This window comes from Mirounga angustirostris, unplaced genomic scaffold (genome assembly GCF_029215605.1).
Source record: "Mirounga angustirostris isolate CCGP_5_RB_7025 unplaced genomic scaffold, mMirAng1.0.hap1 SCAF_10, whole genome shotgun sequence".
Classification (NCBI taxonomy): Eukaryota; Metazoa; Chordata; class Mammalia; order Carnivora; family Phocidae; genus Mirounga; species Mirounga angustirostris.
Genome location: NW_026991718.1, coordinates 80,211,273 through 80,234,114, shown reverse-complemented (window position 1 = coordinate 80,234,114; position 22,842 = coordinate 80,211,273). Strand labels below are relative to the sequence as shown.

Sequence of the window (22,842 nt, the reverse complement as noted above, 5' to 3'; positions counted from 1 at the left end):
AGTGGGGCTCACAGCCTTACACTTTTTTAAGGCTTACAGGCAGGCCATCATGTTTTCCACAAAAAAGTTTTTTAATAGAAATATCATACACATCAGATAATGACTGAATTTTAAGAAAAAAACTGCTGTCCAATTTAAAAACTCATTTATCATCACTGTAAGAGAAATTAACATTTATGTAATGCTCCACTCATTTTCGTATCATTTTACTTTTTTGTGGTGACTATCTCCCTACCAAATGTAGAACTATAATAGGACATTATTCTTAGTGTTTTCCCTCCATATACCTAGGTGAGATAATTTTAACTAGTTTCAGTTATTTGAAGCAGAAAAACAAAACATTAATTGACAGAGTTGCTTACAGATAGAGTCCATTCTAAAGGTTCCATTTCGTGTAGCATGTCAGTATTTTCCCAATCTTCAATATCAAGTTAGCTGAAAAAATCCATGTCAAGAATCTGGTAATAACTACCAGAAGTATGAGCCTTTGAAATCTTCCTATTATTTGTGGTTTCCAAAAATAAATAGCATGCAAACATCAATCAAGATTTTACAGTAATGAATTAATAAAGGAATAAAAGACAAAGCTGAAAAAGTCTATTCATAAACACAAAGAATGCATATATTTTGGCACTTACACTCCTTGTAATTCTCCATTATATATTTCTAAGAACTGTGTAATTTTGTGAAGTACTAAGTGTTAGCAGTCAATGGAATATTGACAGTCACTGGAAAATAACCACCTTGGAAATTATGGGCCTATGAAAAAAATTAAGTTGCATGCTGCAATAACCTTTTATAAATGTGTTTTTTAAACCTTTCAACTGTTAGATATAATTAAACTTTAAATGCTAATTGCTCAAAGGTAAGCTGTACTAGGCACTACAATTGTATTCATAGGAATCTGGTATAGGTTGATGGGAAAAATGGCTAAGAGCTCTATAACATGTGATTTAAAGTTTCCTTTAAATTTTATGATGATATTACAGGCAAAGCTCTGTAGTAAACTGCAGTTTACTATTAAGAGTGGGGAACTGGGGTGCCTGGCTGGCTCAGTTGGTAGAGCATGCAACTATTGATCTCGGGGTTATAGGTTTGAGCCCCACGTTGGCTGTAGAGATTTTATTTAAAAAAATTAAAAAAAAAAAAAGGTGGGAACAATGATGTTCAAAATATGTGTTAAAATTATCCTGGCTGCAAATGGGAAAAGTGTCTTATTACAAAAATATAATAAATATATAGCAACTCACAAAAGTCAGTTATGTAACATGATTAAAAAAGAATGCTGAGGCTAGCATGTTCCAAAAAGGCACAAAAAAAACCCATCTAACCTATCCAACACTGGTCAGCAGACCTTAAATGTGTCACCATTTCAAACTAATACTTACAGTGTCCTCTGAATTTTCTCCCCTTGTCAGTCTACCACTCTTACAGTACTTGTTTTAACTTTTCTAGGTCTAAGTCTCTGAAAGGCTTTTTTTTAACTTAACTTAAAAGGCTTACTTTTTTAACTTACCTTTTAGCTTAGCTATCACAGGCAGTTTAAGGAAACCCACCACCGATGTGCCCCAAGCCAAGGAAAAGTTCAAATATACCAATTTACAGAAACAGATTTCAACTTTATGTCATCTGCCTATCTTTCATTTCCACCTACTGATAAAATGGAAAGTTCCACTGCATCTTTAAAAACACAAGCTCGAGATACTCTCTTCTCTGAGGTATTAAAGAAGTTAATTAGGAAAAAGAAGGATTTTAGTTAAAAAATCATTTAATGGCACAAAATAGGGTCCAGCACTTTGCAGGACAGTAGAGGAATATAAAATCAGTGTAAGACTGCTAATAAGTGCAAACATTCTAGATAAAAATGACTTCAGCAATTTCAAAAGAATTAACTTACTTAATTTCTATACGAACTGTAATGTACTGAATTTTGATGATACACACTCCCCACGAAGGGCCTTCAGAAAGACCAAACACGGTGGAATTCAACCCTGTGATGTGATCACAACTGGCATTCCCAGAGCAACACTTCAGCACGCCGTGCGGTGACCAAGCTGCCGTACGCGAGCCTGGTAATCCCCTCAAAGTGGCTACTGTTACCTTTACCTACGAGGTTAATACAGAAAAGGCCTTATGATCATTAGGGGACTTAAGATACTCAGTGGTGACAAGGAGCGAAATCCAGAGCTGCAAGAGTGAAAGAAAAAGTGGGTATGTCTGCAGAGGGGAGAAGACTCTCCCGAACCCCGAGGGAGAGGCTGAGCAGGAGCTTGGGAAAGAGGCAGGAGAGAAGTCAACAGACACATACAAGCAGAAAAGGTGGACAAGGAGGAACTTTTAACAGATCCTCTCTTCAACAGGAACGAGGAACATCTCGAGGTTCAGGAGGTGAGAGCTGAGACCCTCACGTCAGCCTCAAGGCTTTAGCAAGGTTAGGGGTTGAGGGTGAGGGGTAAGGTGGGCGGGGACAGGAGGGCTGATCTGGTCACTGGGGATGCAGAGGCCATCATGAACACTCCAACAAACAGCATGTTGAGGTCGATGTGCTGTGCACTTAAACCAAAATGGATCACATGTCTTCTGTCCACTTGGCACTTGCGTTCAAGGGATGAAGAAACGGACTAGAAAGAGGGTCCCTGCTAAAAACAGCTGATTTCGGGGTTTAGGCAGAAGGAGAACAAGAACAAAGTGTGGGACTGGAAGATAAGGTACAGCCAACAGAGGGTCTATCTGTGGGAGTGAGGAAGGTGATGGCTCAGGGGAGACAGAGAGGCCAGCCCCCAAATGAGAGAGGGCAGAGTCCTCACGTGGCGGCCTCCCCAGGCATAGCCTCTCGTGCTGTCATAAGCTGTGAAGAGGCTGCACCACCACCGTGGAGAAGGAACAGGAAGATGGCACCACAGGCTCCTTCTGTACACTCTGGCCCGTGGCAGACTGCTTTTAAAAGCTTCATTTCCACGTTAGGCCCAAGTCATGAAGAGCAAGGCAAAAATGTTCAACGGAAACATTTAAAAAGCAATCTAACTTAATCCTTCATTCCAATACCTGGTGGCTGAAACAAGTGCAAGCCCGCACATACACCTGCATGTTTCTGCAGGAGAAGGTAACAAGGGTGGGCATCATGGAAGTCTTCCCACTTATCTGTCAACAACTCTTTACAAAATCCCCAAACTGTCCAAAATAGTACCTTCTCTAAAAGACCAGTCCACCCTTCAGGAAAATAGAACGATGACAGTCACAGTAGGAGTAAGGTACCTACCCCATAAGGCAGCGCACAAAATCTCAGAGTTGAATCTCTTCTTATATTTACGAATCTCCGGGGTGTCACTCTGTGGCCTAGTGTTGGTGGGATTCACATTGACCACTGAGCCCTTGCGGGTAGGATCTTGCCTTATGGCTTCTGGTCTCATTCCATCACAGGAAAATCCAACTAGAACACAGTACACTTGAAATTATTTTCTGCACACACAAACACTGCATCTGCCTCCCTCCCTGACTACACCTCAAGTAAATATTCGCATGTTACAACCAACTCTTTGTCAAGGAAAAGAAATTTGTAAGAAATGTATATGGAAAAAGGAAACTGACTATGCAGCTCATTGCAAATAAGGCAATGCAAGCAGGATGGGTGTTTCTGTATCTGAGGTCTGTGCCTGCAAACCACCACCGTGCCATGCCTAAGCCACCAGAAAGAGCAACACAAAGTGACCAAGTCCTGTTTGTCAGCTGCTTTCTTGTTGCTAGTTTACTTACCCACAGAAGTCACTGTTGTCCCACTAGATGGAGAAATCTGTAGTAATCTGGGGTCTATAAAAGGTGTAAAGGAGGAGGAAGATTTGTGTTTCTGGAGTGTGCTACTAGCGGACTGAGTCTGCAATGTAAATTTCAATTTTATTAATACAAATGACATTAAAAAGATGAACATAAAACATTTCAATCCACTTCTGTACTGCACGGTTTCCCACTAGGAAGCCCTATTCCTCCTGCATCATTCCCCCCAGATACTCTCAGGGGTGCCTCTGCATGTGCACAACACACCCCACCAGTAGGCTGTTCAACCTGGAACCACCAAAAGAGCTACATCTCTTTTCAGAAATACTGTTCATCTAAGACAGGAATGCTGCGAGCTACCAACAAAATCTATACTTCATGCTCCTGGTTGTTGTGTTTGTTTTTTTTTTAAATAAATAATTATAATAAAAACTCCTAAAGGAGGTTTGAAATGTCTATCTCAGTTCATCAATTTCTGAATTTACTCTTCTACCCAAAAAAGGCCAATTAACTTCTGTTGGAATATTGGCAAATCTTTACTTCGTATTATTCATTTTAACATGAGCCTCTTGCCAGAAAGCTACAGAAGCTCTGGCGACCACCATTTTAGGCGCATCATCAGGAAACCCGTATCGAACAGGGGCTCATTAGTGAAAGGTGCAAATGATAAGATATGGCACATACTTTTGCTCTTTTAGGAGCACTAGTGTTTTGGTTAATAGTGTAACTTAAGACCAAAAAAAACACAAAGAAAGTCAAACAAATTGTTAAGTGGAAATGTAATGACAATTAAAAACAAAACAAACAGAAAAATAAACTTGCCAGTTTAGTGAGTTAAGGGTTATAGTAAATACTGTACATTAGAGCAAAATGGAGCCAAGTTTAAATATAAATATAAGGAGAAATGTGAGTGTAGGTGGGATATATCACTGGAGAAAAAAGAACACTTCCAAGCAAGTGCTTTTTAGTCCTGAAAACCTTCTCTCCCTCCATGGGCAGCTAAAAGTCGCCATGTCCTAGAGCCCAAGCCCACCCAGGCTCCCAGGCTCTCTCCTTCCACTTGACACAGCTGCCTGCTGGCAAGCTTCCCACCCTGTCCTATGATCAATGGCCAATCCATCCAATGGCCAATCTTATGCAAGCCCACCTTAGAAGCAGTTGACTTGGCCCTGCTCCTCAGGGGGAGAGGATTATTCTGATTCTTTCTAAAAAGGGAACCAAAATAGGAGCAGGCTCGCAGTTAAATGCTTACATTAACAAGATTGGCTGAAGCTCCATGCCACTTTCAACCTCCTTCAACTGTTAGGCAAATGCATTTAAACCAAACCTCCCCAGAAATCAAACCACTTGTTTAATTTAGTACAGGGTGCTCAAGGTGGACTCTGTCACTGCACTGGGGGCATCATCTTGTTCCAAAGATCAAAGCATCACCCACCTAGCACCCAGACTGAGCACCACAGCCAAGCCTTCAAACGAACACACGGGATTTCCCATTCAAAATTTTAAATTAAAAGCATGCTCAGACCTTTGCTCTTCTTAGCATCCTAATTTTCTAGATTTCCCTAAAAATCATTTGGCCTTTTCTTACAACTCTGAGTGATTGTGAATTTCAAGGAAAGAAGTCCTTTTAACAGGGTTGGTGAAAACAAATGATTAACCAACCAACAATCTCCCCCCATCAAAAACAAAAAACCAATCCAGCCCTGTTTGAAGGAGATTCCTGTAGTGGATAACAAGTGTGTCCAGATAAGGCCAGGTCTGCTTAACCAAATTTTTCTATATTTTATTTGTCAGATAAAAAGAATGAAAAGGGCTGAATCCACAAACAACTACAAGAGTTTCATGCCAAATACATAATGGATCTGAGAACACAGCAATCATTTTATTTAGACTTAAAAAAAATAAACTGAATAAAGAAAGCCATGCAACTACACTTATCTAGAGAAAAGTAAACAGTGAACTGGCAAGTTGGAGGGACATTGATCTAGGGTTACGGGATTTGTATGCAGATCTGAAACATGTTACTTGGGGTTGGGGAGAAGGGTAGGTGACAGAAGAAAGCGGGTGGGGAAGGAGGGGTGAGGGGCATGGGAAAGGTCTCCTCTGCAAACTAGCTACTAGGCAGTGCTGGTCAAACCCTAGGAAAGCAGCCAGCTGTGGTGCGAGACATACCTCATTAGTAGTGAGCTTGTCCTGGGGTGTCTGTGGGGACATGGTGGGTGTCGGCTGGCTGGAGGATGGGGAGGAGGAGGTGGAGGAAGTGGAGGAGGAATGGCTTTGCTGTAAGAGATCTGGCAAGAGGTGAATGCGACCGGCAAAGCCATTGCTCTCATGATGGCTGGCGCGCTTTTGGTCAACTGTACTCTGTAGAAAAAACAGGCACACTCGTCTCGCTCAAACGCTGCTGACATTCCCTATGACCCTACTGATAACTGACTTAAAGGTGCTGTGTGACTTTTCAAACTCTGTTAAATAATCAAGGAAAGACCACAGGAAACTGGTCGGAATTGTTCACACTTCCTCGCCAAATGCCTCGACTGAGCCAACAGAATTCAAAGTACCTCATCATCTGGTGGCCACAGGACTTGAGCATCAGTGACTGCCTAATTTGGTTTCTCTGCCACACTAGCTGTTGTCACCAAAACCACTCGCCCTTTTTTTTTTTTCTTAAAAAATCTTCCTGTCTAAAGCTCTAGAGAGTACCCTGTCGCTTCTTTGAATCCTGGTCTTTTCCACGTTCTTCCCACTTTCTATCCGAATGCATTGCCATTGCATGAAACACACTCAGGAAAAGTCCAAAACACTAGAAAGGCGCCTGTTCTGTCATGGGAAGCACATCACTTCTCTGTCTTCTAAGCTAAGAAATGAACAGACAGTTGTAAAGCTGAGTAATCCGAACTGAGCACATCGGGGTGGTACACATTTAATATTCAACAAGTGAGGAAACTAACGTTTTAGAACACGCCAGGAGAGTCCTCCCAACCCTTCTGCTCCACGAGGCCCTCCTGTGACTGATGAGGCTCATCCGCTCGTCCACTGCTCCTGCCTAATAAGGGCTGCTCCTGCTGCAGCACGGCGGACGCTCAGAGCTGGGAGCTCTTTGCAGAACCTCCGTGGCTGCTCTGCTCCAGCCTGGGCTCTGCCTCCTCGCTCTGCGAGCCTGCTGAAGGGACTCCCTGTGGCTTTTCTACTACTCAGACACAGACTGTGAGAATCAGCGTGGTGCTCGAATGAGGGCTGCCGCACAACATGCAGAGGAGCAGCAATGTGGGGTGGAAGACTGCTAGCTACCTCCTTGGCATGCAGCACATATCTGCCTCCTTAGCCCCCGACACTCTACCCTCTGGGTCTTGTTAACATGAAAACAGATGATGATGTAGAAACAGCATGAGTGAGTGAATGAGCAAGTGGGTTAATGACTACAGGAGAAGCTTTGCCTCTAACAACAAAGAGAAGACACAGGTACCTGGCGGACGATGAGAGTGCCCTCCTTGGATGGGGTCATGGCTGGCTCACTTTCTACATCGTCATGGACAATCATGGTTTTCACCGACTCTGTTTCACCATTGCTCAAATTCAGAGATGACCTATTGAGACAAAATTCAGAAGTGAAGGGCTATCATCCCATGAGTTGAGGACATCCTGTTTAGATTCTTCACCTTCCCAAAGGCCTAAGACGAGATCAGGCTACAGATAGCGTTTCCTCAAGGAAAACAAATGCTTAGCTCTTCCCCTTCAACAAAGAACTGCCTGCCAGTATAGTTTGCTTTTGAGCAAAAACATCTAAATGAATTCTCATGGTTGATGTGGTTCAACTGAACTGAAACTTCCCTTTTGTCATACTGTCAAATTAAAAAGAAAAAAATAAAATACACTGGGGTACTGGGGAGAAGCACTGACACACCCACGCATGCAGACAAAGAGAAGGGGGAAGAACACGAAGGCTGCCTGTTGCTGAACCCAGGAGAACTCAATGTTAAATGTTCATAAAGTCAGGATAGGTTTAGAAAAAACTGGTTCTAAATGGAAAGAGTTCAGTGGAGACACTCTCAGCCGCTCTAAAATACACCAAGGACTGACGCTGCTCTGGTGTCCTCTGGTCCAGAGGTGGCTTCCTCGGCCCCTTCTTGTTCTACATCATCGTCTTCCTCATCTGTCGTCCCTGACTCCTCACTGGATGAGGAGTAGTCTGTCACTTTGTGTGGTGGTCGCACATCTTCCACTGCTCGAAGCTCTTTGGCCAGTGCAGTCAAATCCTAACGCACAGGACAGAAAAGAGAGTAAGGCAAAGGGGTGTGCGCCAGGGGTACTGGGAAGAAAACAGCAAATTATGAGACATTCTTCATTTTAACTATGATAAAATAGCCACGACATCCATTTTGTAAAGCTATTCTGTATCTACCAGTAACATAGGAAGGTGAGCTCTTAAAGCTTTTGATAGAAAAGACCAAAAAATGTGAAAAAATAGGGGGAAAAATAAAAAGCTACCAATGTACATAGTTCAAATCTCACAACAATAAAAAACATAAATCTGCTTACGATAGGCTAACAGTGCTTTTTAAAAACCCTAACATAAAATTCTAGATCAACACATGTTGTGAAGGAAAATCCTTGGAGTTCTGCCTATATAACAAAGTCTTCTTTCGAAGAGATTATCCAGAAAGCAAGATTTTAGTTAAATTGGGCTGACTGAAAGTTTTTCTTTGGTGAACTTGTTATTTTTAACTCCACCTTTTATTTTAACAATTTCAGACCTACGAAAAGTGAAAAAGTGAGTATATCTGACCTCACGGAGTGTTAACAACTTGGCACATTCCTAAGAAGGTCCACGGCACAGGAAGTGAGAAAGTGGACGCAGCATGTGCTGCTGTGGGCAGGAGGTAAGGTGCTTCCCTGGCACCACCTGACCCACGTTTTCCTGCAATACTGCCAACAAATATGAACATCAGACAGAAAGGAAATCTACTTTAAAAGACATTTTTCAAAAGCAGCTTCATTTCCCATGATTCTTCCATACTGAGATATTTTAATACGCAATTATCCACAGATAATTTTTAAGCGTGATTATTATTTATACTCTACACCTTCATGCAGAAGTCCAAGGTTTCTACTTGGGCATTATAATTTAAAGTAATGACTTTTTTAAAAAAAAGCGGGCTATGTAGTCATTTTTCCTTTCTCTTTTTAGCAGTTCCAAAGGAGTTTCCTTCTCTGCAGTTATGAATATGTTGCTGTTCTTTGAGCTTGAGCCTCTGAAATAACAGAATATCGGACCTTCAGTCTTACTATTTCATGATTACAACTGGGGCTTTTTAAGAAGTTATTTTTAGAAGTTCTATGTAATAATAATAAATATACACAGCAAATTCTATGTTAAAAAAGATAAAGCAAAAGCTTAGAACTTTTGAATTCTAGAAATGAAGAAAAGGCAAGTTGAAAGAGGGAAGGAAATGTAGATGGACTACAATCTAAGCTTAAGAGGCAATTGGAATGCTGCTCGGCTGTGGCATTTTCCAGACATGGGGCTTACCACTTCGCCCTTCAGCGCAGAGCAGTTTCATTGAGCCGGAGAAGCCATCAGGGATGAAGAACGCACAGCACAAGGAAGCATGGGACAAAGAAGGGGAGTGAGGGGAAGGACAGGAATCAATTCAAGCAGGAAATCAAAATTCCAAAAGGCTTACAATCCCACAATGGGCAGAGTTACATGGTCAGTTAATGCAACAAGGACTACAGGCCAAGTATGAGGAAGTCACAACCGTCACTCCCAGTAACAAAGGCAGAAGTTAAATCAATAGGTGAGCTGAAGAAAAAGGGAATGTAAAAATATTTACTCTAAAAACCAGTTTTGTAAATGCCCAACTCATCAAGAATATGTCAAGGTTAATGCTGAGCAAAGATAAAATTTATAAAAAGGCTTTTCTCTCGGGCGCCTGGGTGGCTCAGATGGTTAAGTGTCTGCCTTCGGCTCAGGTCATGATCCCAGGGTCCTGGGATCGAGTCCCGCATCGGGCTCCCTGCTTGGCAGGGAGCCTGCTTCTCCCTCTGCCTCTCTCTCTCTCTGTCTGTCTCTTATGAATAAATAAATAAAATCTTTAAAAAAAAAAAAAAAAGGCTTTTCTCTCTTTTGTACTTAAAAAAAAAAAAAATTACTACAACAGCGAGGTGTGTGGGGGTGTGCACAAATGTGTCTGAGGATATGGCATTCCTTCTAATTCTTCAAATCTGTGCGGGGTGGGAGGAGGGGGCGGCCACAGAAAGGACTGCAGGCCTCTCGATTACGTGTTTTTAATAGAAAGACCTCACTCACTCAAGCTTAGAATAAATAAAACTGATTTTGTATAATTCTTACAGCAGGCTTGAGAGGTCTGAAAACTTCTTTCTTTTCTTCAGGTTTTTTCACTGCATTTTCTAGGCGCTGAGACGGAGAGCCTTCAGATTTGGATGATGCTGTGAAATTCAAGAAAAACAAGAAAGGCAGAAACAGATAAGCACAGAGATGTGTGTCACAAATCTGACCCAGCCCACCCCTAGCCTTTGTTTCTCTCCCCTTCCCTCCCGCCCACTTCTGGTAGCCCCACTCAAGGCAGGTCTCCACACGCAGACCTGACTCTGCTTAACGTGTATTCACAATACGTTGTTACACTATGTCAATAATACAATAGAGGGGATTTTCATTAGCTTATTATTTTGAGGGTTAAAATAACCAATGATAATGACAACACTGATGGGAGTCCATATTGAAAGAAGTGGGTTCAAATCCCAGCTCGGACATTTAGCTAATCACCTTGGACAAGTTACTTCAGCTCACTAAATTGAAGTTGCTTTAAGTTTATAAAATGGAGACACAATACATCTCTCTCTCTCTCTCATGGGGTTCTTTTAAGGATTAAATGAGATAATGCATATAAAGTGCTCACAGTGCTAGGCATGTATAAGCTCTCAAAAGATTATGGTATCATTAGCAACCTGCACTGAAACACTGTTTTGTGATATGCAGCTGTGAAAAAAACCACAGGCCTTTTTACATGATTGAAAAGGATCTCCAATATACTGATCATATAGCCCAATAGCGTTAATGGGGAAAGGGAAAAGCAAAGGTATCCTACATCTCACTCTGAAGCGCTCCCCAGAGCCACTCTGAGACCCAGGGTGGGACCCAGGCTGGGATCCTGAGTTGCTGGACCCCGAGGAGCTGCCACTGCCAGGCCTGGGCACCAGCTTCTCCACTCTCTCCCACAGCAGCCTGGGCTCAATACTGCTGTTAGAAAAGAAGAGAGAACAGCTAATGCATTATCCCAAGATGTAGTATCAAATGATAAACAGATGCATGAAGTGTCCACCAATGTCTTTGAAATGTAGGTAAAATGAGGGGAAAAATGGCCTAAAAACAGCATTCAACATTAAATTCATCAAAAGTTACAATGACATCATTCATGGGTTTTTATCTCAGATACCCTTTTTTAAATTGTAGCTGACACACAACGTTACATTAGTTTTGGGTGTATGAAATATTTCAGATAAGCTTAAATAAAAAATGTTAAATAACAGGCTACCATTAGCCAGACCCCCAATCTTCATCACGACTGACAGGAAATCCAACTGCTCAGTCGAAAAGTGTTAACTATTCCTGTCACAGCTATAAACTCAGTTTCTTATTATAAAAAAAATTCCACTTAATATAGTCACACACAAAATTATGCTGCTTCTAGGCTGTTGATCTCACTGACCATCAATGCCATTAAGAGCTGACACTTACTTACACTTTGTATGAACGGAGTTAGAAATGCCACAGAGCATAGGCTACAATGCTCCCTGGCCAAGGATGCATCCAGAGCCTAAATTTGCTAGAACACAATTAATATACAGGCTCAGTCACAGGAGAATCCCACAGTGCACCCTCATCATTTAAGGACTAAGAATGCTCTCTGCAGATTCTGGTCTGTCACCCATCTTTGTGCTCCAAGTTATATCAAGGCTCCACGCGCAGAAGGCTAATTTCAGAGGTTCAGTGAGATTAAGTACAAAACAGTCAACACAGTGCTCCTTCCTTCCCCTAGGATGGCACTGGCCAATGGAAATCACTTGACAGGATGAATATATATATATATAGCTGACTGGTAATAACATGGTAGCCATGCCTGCATGTGGCTACTGAGCACATGAAATGTGACTAGTGTAGCTAAGGAAATTAACTTTTAATTTTATTGAATTTTAATTAAGTTAAATACAAATTTAAGTAGCTTCATGTGGCTAACGGCTACTGTATAGTACGCAGAACAGCTCTACAACCTAAAAATATTATTTGATTAATTCACTAGTTTATTACAGACTGTAAGTCAACCAGTGACTTTTCTTTAGTAGCCTGTTTGTGATTTCTGTACCAATCCAAAGCACCTGGGACATCCTTTAGATGATAAGCTCCCTCAGGTTCCAATTCTCTTAATCTCTCCCATGCCTTCCCTGCTGTTCCATCCACTTGCTCTTACAGAGCCAGAGAGTTTTCATTTTAAAAGTGCTGAAATACACAACTGGATTCAGACTCACTAGAGACCAGTTTGCTGTTATTCACGATAATGGATTTTCTGGCAGTTTTTCTTTTATAAAGTGACCATCTCTTTACCTCAGACGTTCCATGCTTATGAACATTTTTATGAAAACAAACATGATGTAATATGCCATGCAGTAAACCTGTTTTTAAGCTTCCCTCTTCTCTTACCTGGTGGAGTTTCTTTGACCTGCTTGGCTATTTTGCTGTCCACTGCCTTGCAGTGGGGAATCCCGACGGGACAGAACAGGGGAACGAGACGTTGTCCTCACAGGAACCTTTGGGTAGAAAAACATAGCAATTAAATTATTGAAAATATGAGAAGAAAAAAGACTTCCTTACCAAAACATATTTTTAGAACAGTCCTACTTATGTGAGCCTTACTATCACTAACCCCCACCCCCCATCCCTGATCCTTCTCTGCCCTCCACTGATACAATACGATAGAGAAAATTCAGTCAAAGGCATCAAAGGAGGCAGGACAAACAGCCTTTCTATGCTTCTGTAACATTCAAATGATGTTTGGACTGAAGCTTCATGGCAAGGGACATACAAAGCATTTTGCTGAGATAATGTGAGAATCAGGAAAATAAGCTCAAAGGAATCAAACAATGGTCTACAAATGGATCAGTAGGAAACAAAGACTGGTAGGAAGCAAGAAAATATTCAGAGGAAGCAAATTCCAAGTGGAGGAAAAATAAACGAAATGAAAATGTGCCTTTTGTTTAATTTCACCATTAAGTAATTACCAAAACAACACAACAAAAAATTGAAAAGGAAACCAAAAATCCCTCAATTAAAAAAAAAAAAATCATTTTTTTGGAATTTTAATGTAAAATTTTTCTTAAAAGAACCTTTTCTGAAAATTTTGATATTCATTAATATTGCAAAATAATTTGTAGCTTTTGTATAAATGTTTAAGACAACAGCTAAAATATATTTTGATTCTTTTTGTTCTAGGAGTATATTCTTTATAGACTTACTCATATATTATTCTGTTACTTTGTGTTTAAGTATAGAGTTAACGACAACCAGAAAAAGCTAACTGGCTGCTGGCTGAATTTAACTGAGTAACTATGGAACTTTCCCCACTGTAAAAAGTTCCTTTGAAGTTTCATTGCCCCTTCATTCTGGTGAAGTCACCATACCCTTAGTTAAAATAAATAATTAAAAAAAAAATAACAAAAAGGAAAAAAGCAGCACACATCTGTCTTTCTGCTTCTTACCCTTGGAGGCACCTCGTCACTGTCTGATCTAGACCAAGCCTTTTGGGTGGGGTCAGGTACCTCCGACTTAGAGTCAGAACTCTGACTTAGCACCTCACTGCGGGAAGGTGGACATGGGTCCTGAGAGCGAAGATGGTGGTGTGCAAATTTGGGAGGAGAAGGGTCACTGAAGGAATGGGATCGCGAGACAGGGGAAACATTGTTCTTGAGAGATGCCAGGTGGGACCACTGTACCTTACAAGAAAACAAAACACAAAACATTCAATGCGTTCCGCATAAAACGCTTTTCCGGTCAATACCAAATCCAAACCAAGAAATGGGGAAAGGCAAACAGGGGCAATACAGTCCTAGGTAAGCCAAGCAGTGGAACAGTTACACTTCTAAGTGAAAAAGCAGTCTGGGGAACACAATATATAGAAAAAACCAAATGTACATTTATAAAGAAAACTTTTAATATCCAGACTAACATTACAGATAGCAGTAAACATGAAGATTAATGAAACAAAACAAAACAAAACAAAAAAACCCTGGTAGACCTCCGGTCCTAAAAGGGAGGACAACGTGCTCCATGCACATCCATGTCAAAGCAGAGTTGACAGGCACAGAGAGGGAGGAAAGAAAAATCACAAGACAGACACTGCCATACATTCAGACCTAGCTATCCATCCTCATGGCACCTGGCAGCATAAGGTTTCAGACCAAATAACCACAAAACAACACATTCATGAGCAAAGACAAACCCCTTGTGTGTTGGCAGACTATGGTAATACAACTTAAAAACAGCCAACTTTTCAAATACACCCACGATTTTGCCTCTTTCTTCTCCCAGGTCCTAAAACACTCAAACCTTAGAGATCTCCATCCATGTTCATAGTAGTTACAAAAAAAGGAATTTTGGTTTCTTTAGGAATATTCAGTACTATCATTCCCTCTACTGACTGCTACTGGAGTATATGCCTTCTACCTGACAACTGAAGAAACAGGACAACTACTTGTCACCTGAGTTAATCTGGTTGTTTTTTAAGTTGGTAAAGCAATCTCTGAAATAATCTGTATTTTATCATTTTAAAATAAGTGTTCAAGATTGCCATTTACATAATTCTAGCTATGCTATCCATTATATCAACACATTTAAGAAAACTAAAAATCCAAATCACTACTGGTTCTATCTCTCCAAATGCAAGATTCAGAATAAGTCCCAGGTCATGATTTCTATGTCTTCCAGGAGAGTGACAAATTCCACTTATTGGTGGAAAAATCTCAGAGTGGAATAATTAAACATTTTAAAATGCTTAAAAATTTCAGGGGGAAAAATTTGAAAATGAAACTATTATCTGTAACTATAATAAAAAATGGGCTTCAAAATAGAATCCTAGTCTCCTCAAAGAATGTTTTCGTAAGTAGAGGTTTCAGCCCAAAGCAACTTTAGGTAGAAGGAGGAAAAAGGAGACTATCTTTAGGCACTACATTAGTTAATTAATATAGAAGTAGCCTACATAATTCAGGAATTCCTATTTCTTAAACTTTTAGTGGCCAAACAGATAAAAATTTTCAATTTGCAGTATAGTTTAACTTTCAGAATAGAGATTTTAGTCTTGGACTCTTCATACAAGTGCTGTCAAATCTATTCTGCCAGTCCTCTTTCCCTTCCCTCTTGTCCTGCTTTCCTCACTCTCTGGCTTGTGGGTCAGCTCTTGTGTGAATCAAGAAACTGCTGACCCCATGTAAGTATCTCCTTGCCCCCCAATAACCCCCACCGCCACAAACATGCCCTTTGTTTAGTTCTGGTTCTTCTTTTTTTTTTTTTAACAACTCCTCCACACTGGGACTATTGATTGTAAAGCATGTTCAAATCCTCGCTTGGATTTTTCAGAACACCACAACTACTTTTATCACAAAAATATGAACTTTTGTCCCCTAACATTTGCAAACATCAGTGACAAGTAAACTCAGGCTTAAGAACCTGTTCCCAATATTCTGGATTACACAGCTTCAAGGAGCAAAATATCTAAAAGTCACTTACTTTCAGTAAGAAAATAGGAATCTGCGTTTTAAGGATCATTCAGATCTTTAACATGGGCAATCCCTGCTGTTGCCTTCCTTCTCTGGATAGTACTGGGGGTTCTCTTTTAACCACACAGCACTCAGCCCAGAGGAGGTTCTCCCTCACCTAGACTAGGCAGAATGCTCTGGCCAACCCAATGAAAGGTCATAACCTTTACCCTGACCTACTTTAGGGGAATGCACACTTAACCTACTAGAGCGTATTTTCTTTTGGCTCTTGGACCTTTTGAGAATCTAATAAAAGCCCCTTTTCCCAGAAAAATATGCACAGTTGGACAAAATCAAGAAATTATACATGCAATTTCAGGGCAGACATTGGTTTTCTAAAGCCCACTCATGGAACCGGCCAGGAGCCGAGGACCAAAGGTTAAGAAAAGGTTCTGGTTCTCCCTCTATGTACTTATGATACTAACTTTCCAAAACCTAAACTGAAAAATTTTTGTATTAGAGAAAGGAGGCACTTGTTTATGAACATCTGAGATAGGGAAGACAAAAAGACTAAAAGAAGAAATCACGGAGTCTAGATATTCTTAGTAAGTACAACAAAAATCTTAAAAAACAAAAAACAAAAAAGCCCTCCCCTTTCCTCTATCAACTGAGGGTATACTGCCTGTATGTTAATCGAAAATCACTCCTACTGATCTCTTTTCTTTCTAAATGTGGTAACAAACCAAACTGTCAACATTACAAGCAGGCCCATGGCTTAGTGAGCTATGGTGTGAGTCTCCTCGGCCCACAGCCACGTGGCTGTTGCTACCTGTGGCTCAGCTGGTCTCTGCAGGGCAGGATGCACAGACTCGGAGTTGCCATTGGAAAAAGACTCTGATCTGGAAGGCACTGGTGGCTCCAATACTCTGCCTGTCTGCTTAGACTGGGCTTCAGGGGAGCTGTGGTTAGTTTTCCTAAATCTATCTTCCACCTGCATCAGAGAATTAGAAGACATAACTCGGTGTTAGTAGGGAAAAGCTGAGATCCCAAAGAAAGCCTGAAAGTGGAAGGGCCCTAGAGAGAAATTTTCTCTTTTCTCCAACTATGAGGAAAGAGAGGGGTGGCTTAAAAAGAGAGGGGACAAATAAAATAGGGCTAAAATTCGATTTCAGATAAAGAAATACTTAAGAAGATAAAAATTAAGCCTTTAAAATCTCCTGGCAAGAATTCTTAGATTGTACATGATGACAAACTAGGAAAAAAAAATTAATGTCACAACAAACTTAACAACAGATTAAAAGATTATCACCAGGAAGCCAAAACACATTTTATTCTACCAAAAATAAAGGCATTCCAGAATCAGCAGAACACTTGTTCCTAGAATTAGGGTAAGACATGGTAGAAGGATGCCACCTATAGGCCAGGTTTAAACACACTCTAGAAGCTGCCCAGGTCCCCCTATTCCTAGTATCCCCAAACAGTTACTGCTTTGCCACATCCTTACTGTGAGGCTCTGGGTAGCCCAAATGTGCCAGTACAGTGACAAATCAGTCTGTGAAAAGTTAGTAAACTGGGCTACAGCCGCACTTTATTTTCATTGTGGTTTTGGAAAAATAGCTAACCAGGCCACCATTCCCTTTGTTTACATTGTAAGAATGATTCTGCCATACAATCTTCTCTCTGTTTAGTGTTCAATTCCTCTGCAATTTGTTAACAGAGGCACTCTAGTCATCTGTGGAAAAACCACTAAGCAGATAAGAGACCTTGGGCAAGTGTCCTTTCACTTCTCTGAACCGCAGTTTCTCAGCTAGGAAACCAAGAGAATGGCTCATAACTGGTCTCTATGCCCCATTCTAGCCTTAGTATTACACAGTTCCTAAGCATCATTCTATTACTTTCTAGGGAACAGTGGACACCGGATCAACGTTTAAGCAACGAAGGAAAGAAAATACCTCTCGAGCTCTGTCAGCGGGCTCGTAGTGGGGTTTAGGCTCGGGAGCGTGAAAGCTTGGCTTGCTCCTTTCCTGCTGCGGTGGCTGGGGCTGCTGCGGGTGCGGCCTCCTGTGGTCATGCTGTAGAGACAGGAGATATGCTTGTTCTTGTTGCAACTGCCTCTGGAGCCTCTCTGCCTGCCGGTGCTCCTCCATCTCCCGCCATCGGCACTCCTTGGAGAGGGAGAGGAGAACACTAAATCTATGGGACACTGCAGAGCTCGCCTCTTCTCTGGATTCATTCTCGACTTTTTAAAAAGACAATGCCCTTTGCCCCCCCTGTTTGATAACAGAGCAAAATGACTGGGATTTTAAATGGCATATTACCTGTGGAAAAATCTGACAGCTTGTTGCTAACCATAGTATCACTGGACAGAGAAAGAATTCAATTAAAAGTTGGTTTCGGTGGTTTCAAAAGTAAGAATATCTAGACAAAAATCCTATGGTGTGTGCGTAGAGCTTTCAGCCCTTAGCATTCTAGTTTGTTCACAGAATGCCAAGTTCTATTCAAAACCTTGCTATCTACCAAGAGAACAGTTAACTCTTTAACAGGGAAATAAATATATAGAAGCCACCTCGAAAAGTTGCCCAAAGTAGCATGACCACAGAGGACGTCTCCATTTGAGCCTGTCAGTCCACAGCACTAACCAAAATGGTCTGGTGATCACCACAGCTCTGCCCAAAGCTCAGGGGAGGGATAGCTAAACAAGCCCTAATGCTACGGAACAAGACAGATACAGGGCGTTACCAGTAACATGGCCTGCTCCTGGAGCAGCTGCTGCTGAAGGATTTCCAAGTGCCGCTGCTCCTCTTCTAGCTGTCGCCTGATATACTCCTGTCACACAGAAATTACCCAGCAATCAATTTATCCAAAAGGAAAGCATCAGAGCCACCTGAATGGAGCACCAAGAACCATTTGCCCCAATGGTCTTCAGTGGTAATTCACTTAGTGATGAATATATTCCAAAGCATATGGTGAAGGATTTTCCCCAAGATCATCAAATTGGCCAAGATCTAAAGAGTCTAACAAATGATGATATACACTCCACTGATATATACAAAAGTATCTGAAAATTTTTCTGTTAGAACACAGCTGTTAAACAAAAACAGGATTTCAAGGGACCATGATATTCCTCTTAAGGATGGTAGACTCCAGAGAAATCAAGAGTTTAATTAGATAAACCAGAGGGTTCACATTGCCCCAGAGGGTTCTTATTAGTCATTATTTATAACTAGCATGGACTGCCAATTTTTAAAACCCCAAACCGAAACCTGTTTGATACTAAAACAGAGCAAACAGGATTTGTGTTTTCTCTTATGACAAAGAAGGTACACAGAATGACTAATTCTGAAAGCCATGGTCCATGGACACCAGACTCAGGTGATTTCTCACAAATGAACAAGTCCAGGCTCTTCATGATGAGACTATGACAGAGTGTGTGTATGTCTGGGGGGAGCAGGGTAGGTGGGGGGTTTGGGGGAAGCCTATTTTCAAGGGGAAGAAAACAAGTCTCTGCAACAATGAAAACAGGTAAACACACCCAAAATATGTAAAGAGGAGAAATCCAACCTTGAAATTGCATGCATATTTAAGAGACTAGGAAATCAAGAAACCTTTACCTATGACCTCTAGAAAGCCCTCACATTTTCTGTCTCCTCATTTGAGAAATGAGTATCAAGAATATTCTTTTGTAACTCTCCCAAGATTTTTTGTGAGGTTCAAATAGGACACAGACATGAAACAACTTTGAAATACAAACAAAAGAAGTTTCCTTCCTTTTCAACAGGGAAAAAAGCTAACTACTCCATAGGGGAGTAGACTAAAGGGTCTATAAGAAATTTTATTCTGAAATTCAGATTATGTCTTTACTGTGTCTAATGCTGACCATCCACTTATACTATGGCACACACTTTAAAATTAAAAATAGCCATAAATCTGGGCTGGACAGAAGTTTTAGTTCAGCAATAATTCTGGTTGAGAGAATGGTGGATAACACAAATCATGACATATGTATTTCCTTAGAAACCTTCATCTTACACAATAAATTTCGCCCAAAAAAGTCAATCTGATTCCAACTGGGCTCCAAGCCCCATGCCTGTCAGTCTAGCCATCCATGGCACATGCTATGCCAAGCACTGCCCTAGTGTGACGTGTGGCCTTCCCCTGCAACGGCTGAGAAAGGGATCTGAATCCCAACTCATCTCTTCTTGGAACTAGACAGCATTGAACCATAACTTGAAAGATCAAATTAGCACAGTTGGGGGTTTTTTGCCTTCAAAACACAATGACAACCAGGAAATTCACATCTATCCAAATCACAAAGGTCCTAACATATAACGAGCACAAAGAATACAATTATACATATACACAAACATGCACACGTAATGCAGAAATGACACATTTCTCACAGCACTGCTAACACGGGGACTATTTTGCAAAACAATAAGCAAAGCAGAATGAAACTACTTTGATGCTATTTTTTTTAAGAGGTGAAGAATACTTGCTGTACACAAAAGCTAATGACTGCCCCTAGAACATTAAAGATTATTACTTTCATACCTGCCTCTCACCATTGAATTGCAAGAATTATCCCGAGGACATTTAATTTTTAAAAGCTCATTTTACACCTCTTTGCAGTCCCCAAGTAAAAATTACAATGTGGGAAAAAAACCAAAAAAAACAACAACAACAAAAAACCCCAACACACACCAAGTTCAACTGGCCAAGAATGTCAATAAGGTAACAAATAAAAAGTATCACTTAAATTCCTAGGAAGAACTGGTAAACATGCAAAAAACCTGAAGCATATGATTAGTATCAAGGACAGCGGCCGAATAATCAACTTTGGAAGTTAATACCATTGTTCATAAGTATCTTAAGTACGAATTTCAAGTATTATTTAAATCAGTCCCCATTCATATATTTTTTTCTTTTACCCAAACCTCATAACAAAGAATGATCAATTCAGAGATGTGAGAGCTGAAGAGGCTCTGAGGGGCTCCCACGGACAGCACAGACAAAAAAGCACGGTCAGGTTTTATTCGCCCAGGTGATTCAGGGAACAGAGATTTCTAAAGACAACTATAGCTGGCATCAATAAAATGCTCTAAGTATTATCAAAACATGGATGATCTTTTTTGGCTAAACAAAACCACAATGTTATTAGTTTTTCTAATGCTACAGAGATATACACTGCATTATATGCAAATATGTTTATTACAATATTCAGCTGCTGGATACTTCAAACATCTCTTGTGTTTGGTTTTTAATTTCACTAGAGAAAAGGTTAATTATCATCCAGATATTTGGGGTTCAAAGCATTTAAGCCAAACCCAAGAAGACATCTTCAGAAATCTTTTGGGTACCACACTATTTGGAGACCACTCGACCGGTTTCAAGGCTTCTAAATGTAAAGATTTATCCATCAGTTTTTAAAGATGAGACTCAATTTGTTGCTGTGCTTCCAATTGTGCTTCAGCATTTTGAAACCTCTGAAGTCCTGAATGGGTTGTGCATACGCTCACGTGTGTGTACTTTTTGCCCTAAATCCCCCAACTCTACTAAGCAACAAACCTCAAAAATTCATGGGTAGAACATTCTTTTGTGAACTAACCTGTTCTCTTTCAACTCTCCTCTTTTCTTCTTCTGCCCGCCTCCTCTCTTCTTCTTCTTTACGTCTTCTCTCCAGTTCCTCTAGACGCCTCTTCTCTTCTTGTTCCCTCCTTCGCTGTTCACGTTCCTGCTGCCTTCTAGCTTCCCGCTCTCTCCTTTGTTGCTACAGGAGCGAAGATATGTAATCAGCAGGGATCTTCCCCCTATAGCTCTCATGACAGTCTGCTGACCAGTAACAGGTAGGTGCTAATGACGGGAGCTCTACTGGCCAGTGATTTCCACACTGCCCCTTGGCCCCTATGTACTAGCGTCCTCATAAATATTGGTCAAAGGTGGTCTATTTCTGTGAATCTTTACACGGTTTGGTTCCATTTTGATATCAACTATTCCCCATTCTTCACTGTATTAAAAGAGCAACCAAGGGACAGGAAATTCTTTATCCTTGCATATCGCTAACAGAATTACACAGGGCCCGTGGTAAGCCAAAGAAAAAGAAGACAAAGGAATAAAAGAGAATAGAAATAGAGCAAAGAAAGGTAAGAAATAATTAAAAAGAAGGAAAGGAAGCATATATCAGGAAAAAGAGAAACGGACATCAACAAGGGTAACAAATGCCAGCATTATTACTATGAATGTAAGAAACTGCTATGGCACGCATGCTTACTATGTGTCTTGAACTGTGCTGAGTGTCGGATAGTCTTTGCTCCATTTCCGTTATCTAACATAATTCCCAAAACAAACCTGGGAAGTAGGTATTTCACTCCTACTTTGCAAATGAGAAAACAGGTTCAGAAGAGTTAAGTGACTTGCCCAGTGTCACCCAGGAAACAAGCCCCCGGCCAGAAGGGCCACTCTGCCTCTAGTGCCTATAGTACTAACCAGACCCAATCGTGCATCCTATCAACGGGGAGGCTGGTGCCACTCATCACCAGACTCACGCTGACGGCCCTTCCTAATCCCGGCTATCCTATGTAACCCCACAGAAGAGAACACTTGTCCCATCCAGCCCCAGATATCTGTCAATAAAGCACTTACTTCCACAGTATGAAGCATAAATTAACCAATTCTTCTCACGAATATGAAAAATGTTAGCCTCTAGACTGGCGCCGTCCAAGAGATTCTCTGGGATGATGAAAATGTTCGGTTTCAGTACTATTCACTAGAGTAGCCAAGAGCCCCAGGTTGCTACTGAGTACCTGAAATGTGACTAGCACAACTGAGGAACTTAGTTCTCAATTTTATTTCAATGAAGTTAATTTAAGTTTAAATAGCCACATGTGGCTAGTGGCTACTATGTCGGACCACAAAGTGCTGAAGAATACACAGCTACCGAATTTCTTAAGACACAAGAAGCTGATATTATTACCACAAACTTTAATGTGATACTGAGATTATTAAGTAAGAAAGTTTGGGATAAAGCTACTGGAGATACTAGATGCAAATATATATAATGGGTATAAAAGTAGGTATTTATTATAGTTTCAGTATTCCTTCTGGGTCCCTTTTACCCCCATCCCCACCACAAGCATTCATTCTGAAGGCAAACATTTAAAATGATTTCCTGAGAAATGTACAGAAATGTCTTATGTGTGGAACCTCTGGATAGAGAGGATTACTTGGTACCTGGCCTCTCTCGGCTAAGTACCACATCACCACTACTCTCAATACAGTCCTGAATCAGCTTTTGGCTCACCTTCCTCT

General features: G+C 40.9%; 1 protein-coding gene across 50 annotated transcripts in view; it reads right to left on the bottom strand.

Annotated features, from left to right (window-relative positions):
* The window catches only part of MAP4K4 (mitogen-activated protein kinase kinase kinase kinase 4), a 188,143-nt gene that overhangs the window by 19,061 nt on the left and 146,240 nt on the right, over nucleotides 1-22,842 (bottom strand). For 2 of the 50 annotated variants that reach the window (XM_045885209.3, XM_045885212.3), the window contains exons 13-25: nucleotides 21,143-21,304; nucleotides 18,277-18,363; nucleotides 17,490-17,702; nucleotides 16,367-16,528; nucleotides 13,546-13,779; nucleotides 12,491-12,597; nucleotides 10,881-11,032; nucleotides 10,124-10,221; nucleotides 7,852-8,027; nucleotides 7,238-7,358; nucleotides 5,944-6,135; nucleotides 3,754-3,871; nucleotides 3,260-3,430 (exon numbers count right to left, since the gene is read on the bottom strand). In XM_045885209.3, the coding sequence (XP_045741165.1) occupies nucleotides 3,260-3,430; nucleotides 3,754-3,871; nucleotides 5,944-6,135; nucleotides 7,238-7,358; nucleotides 7,852-8,027; nucleotides 10,124-10,221; nucleotides 10,881-11,032; nucleotides 12,491-12,597; nucleotides 13,546-13,779; nucleotides 16,367-16,528; nucleotides 17,490-17,702; nucleotides 18,277-18,363; nucleotides 21,143-21,304 (1,993 nt within the window). The remainder of the gene's footprint in view (nucleotides 1-3,259; nucleotides 3,431-3,753; nucleotides 3,872-5,943; nucleotides 6,136-7,237; nucleotides 7,359-7,851; nucleotides 8,028-10,123; nucleotides 10,222-10,880; nucleotides 11,033-12,490; nucleotides 12,598-13,545; nucleotides 13,780-16,366; nucleotides 16,529-17,489; nucleotides 17,703-18,276; nucleotides 18,364-21,142; nucleotides 21,305-22,842) is intronic. The other 48 variants (XM_054509936.2, XM_054509949.2, XM_054509935.2 and 45 more) reach the window with 32 other exon arrangements.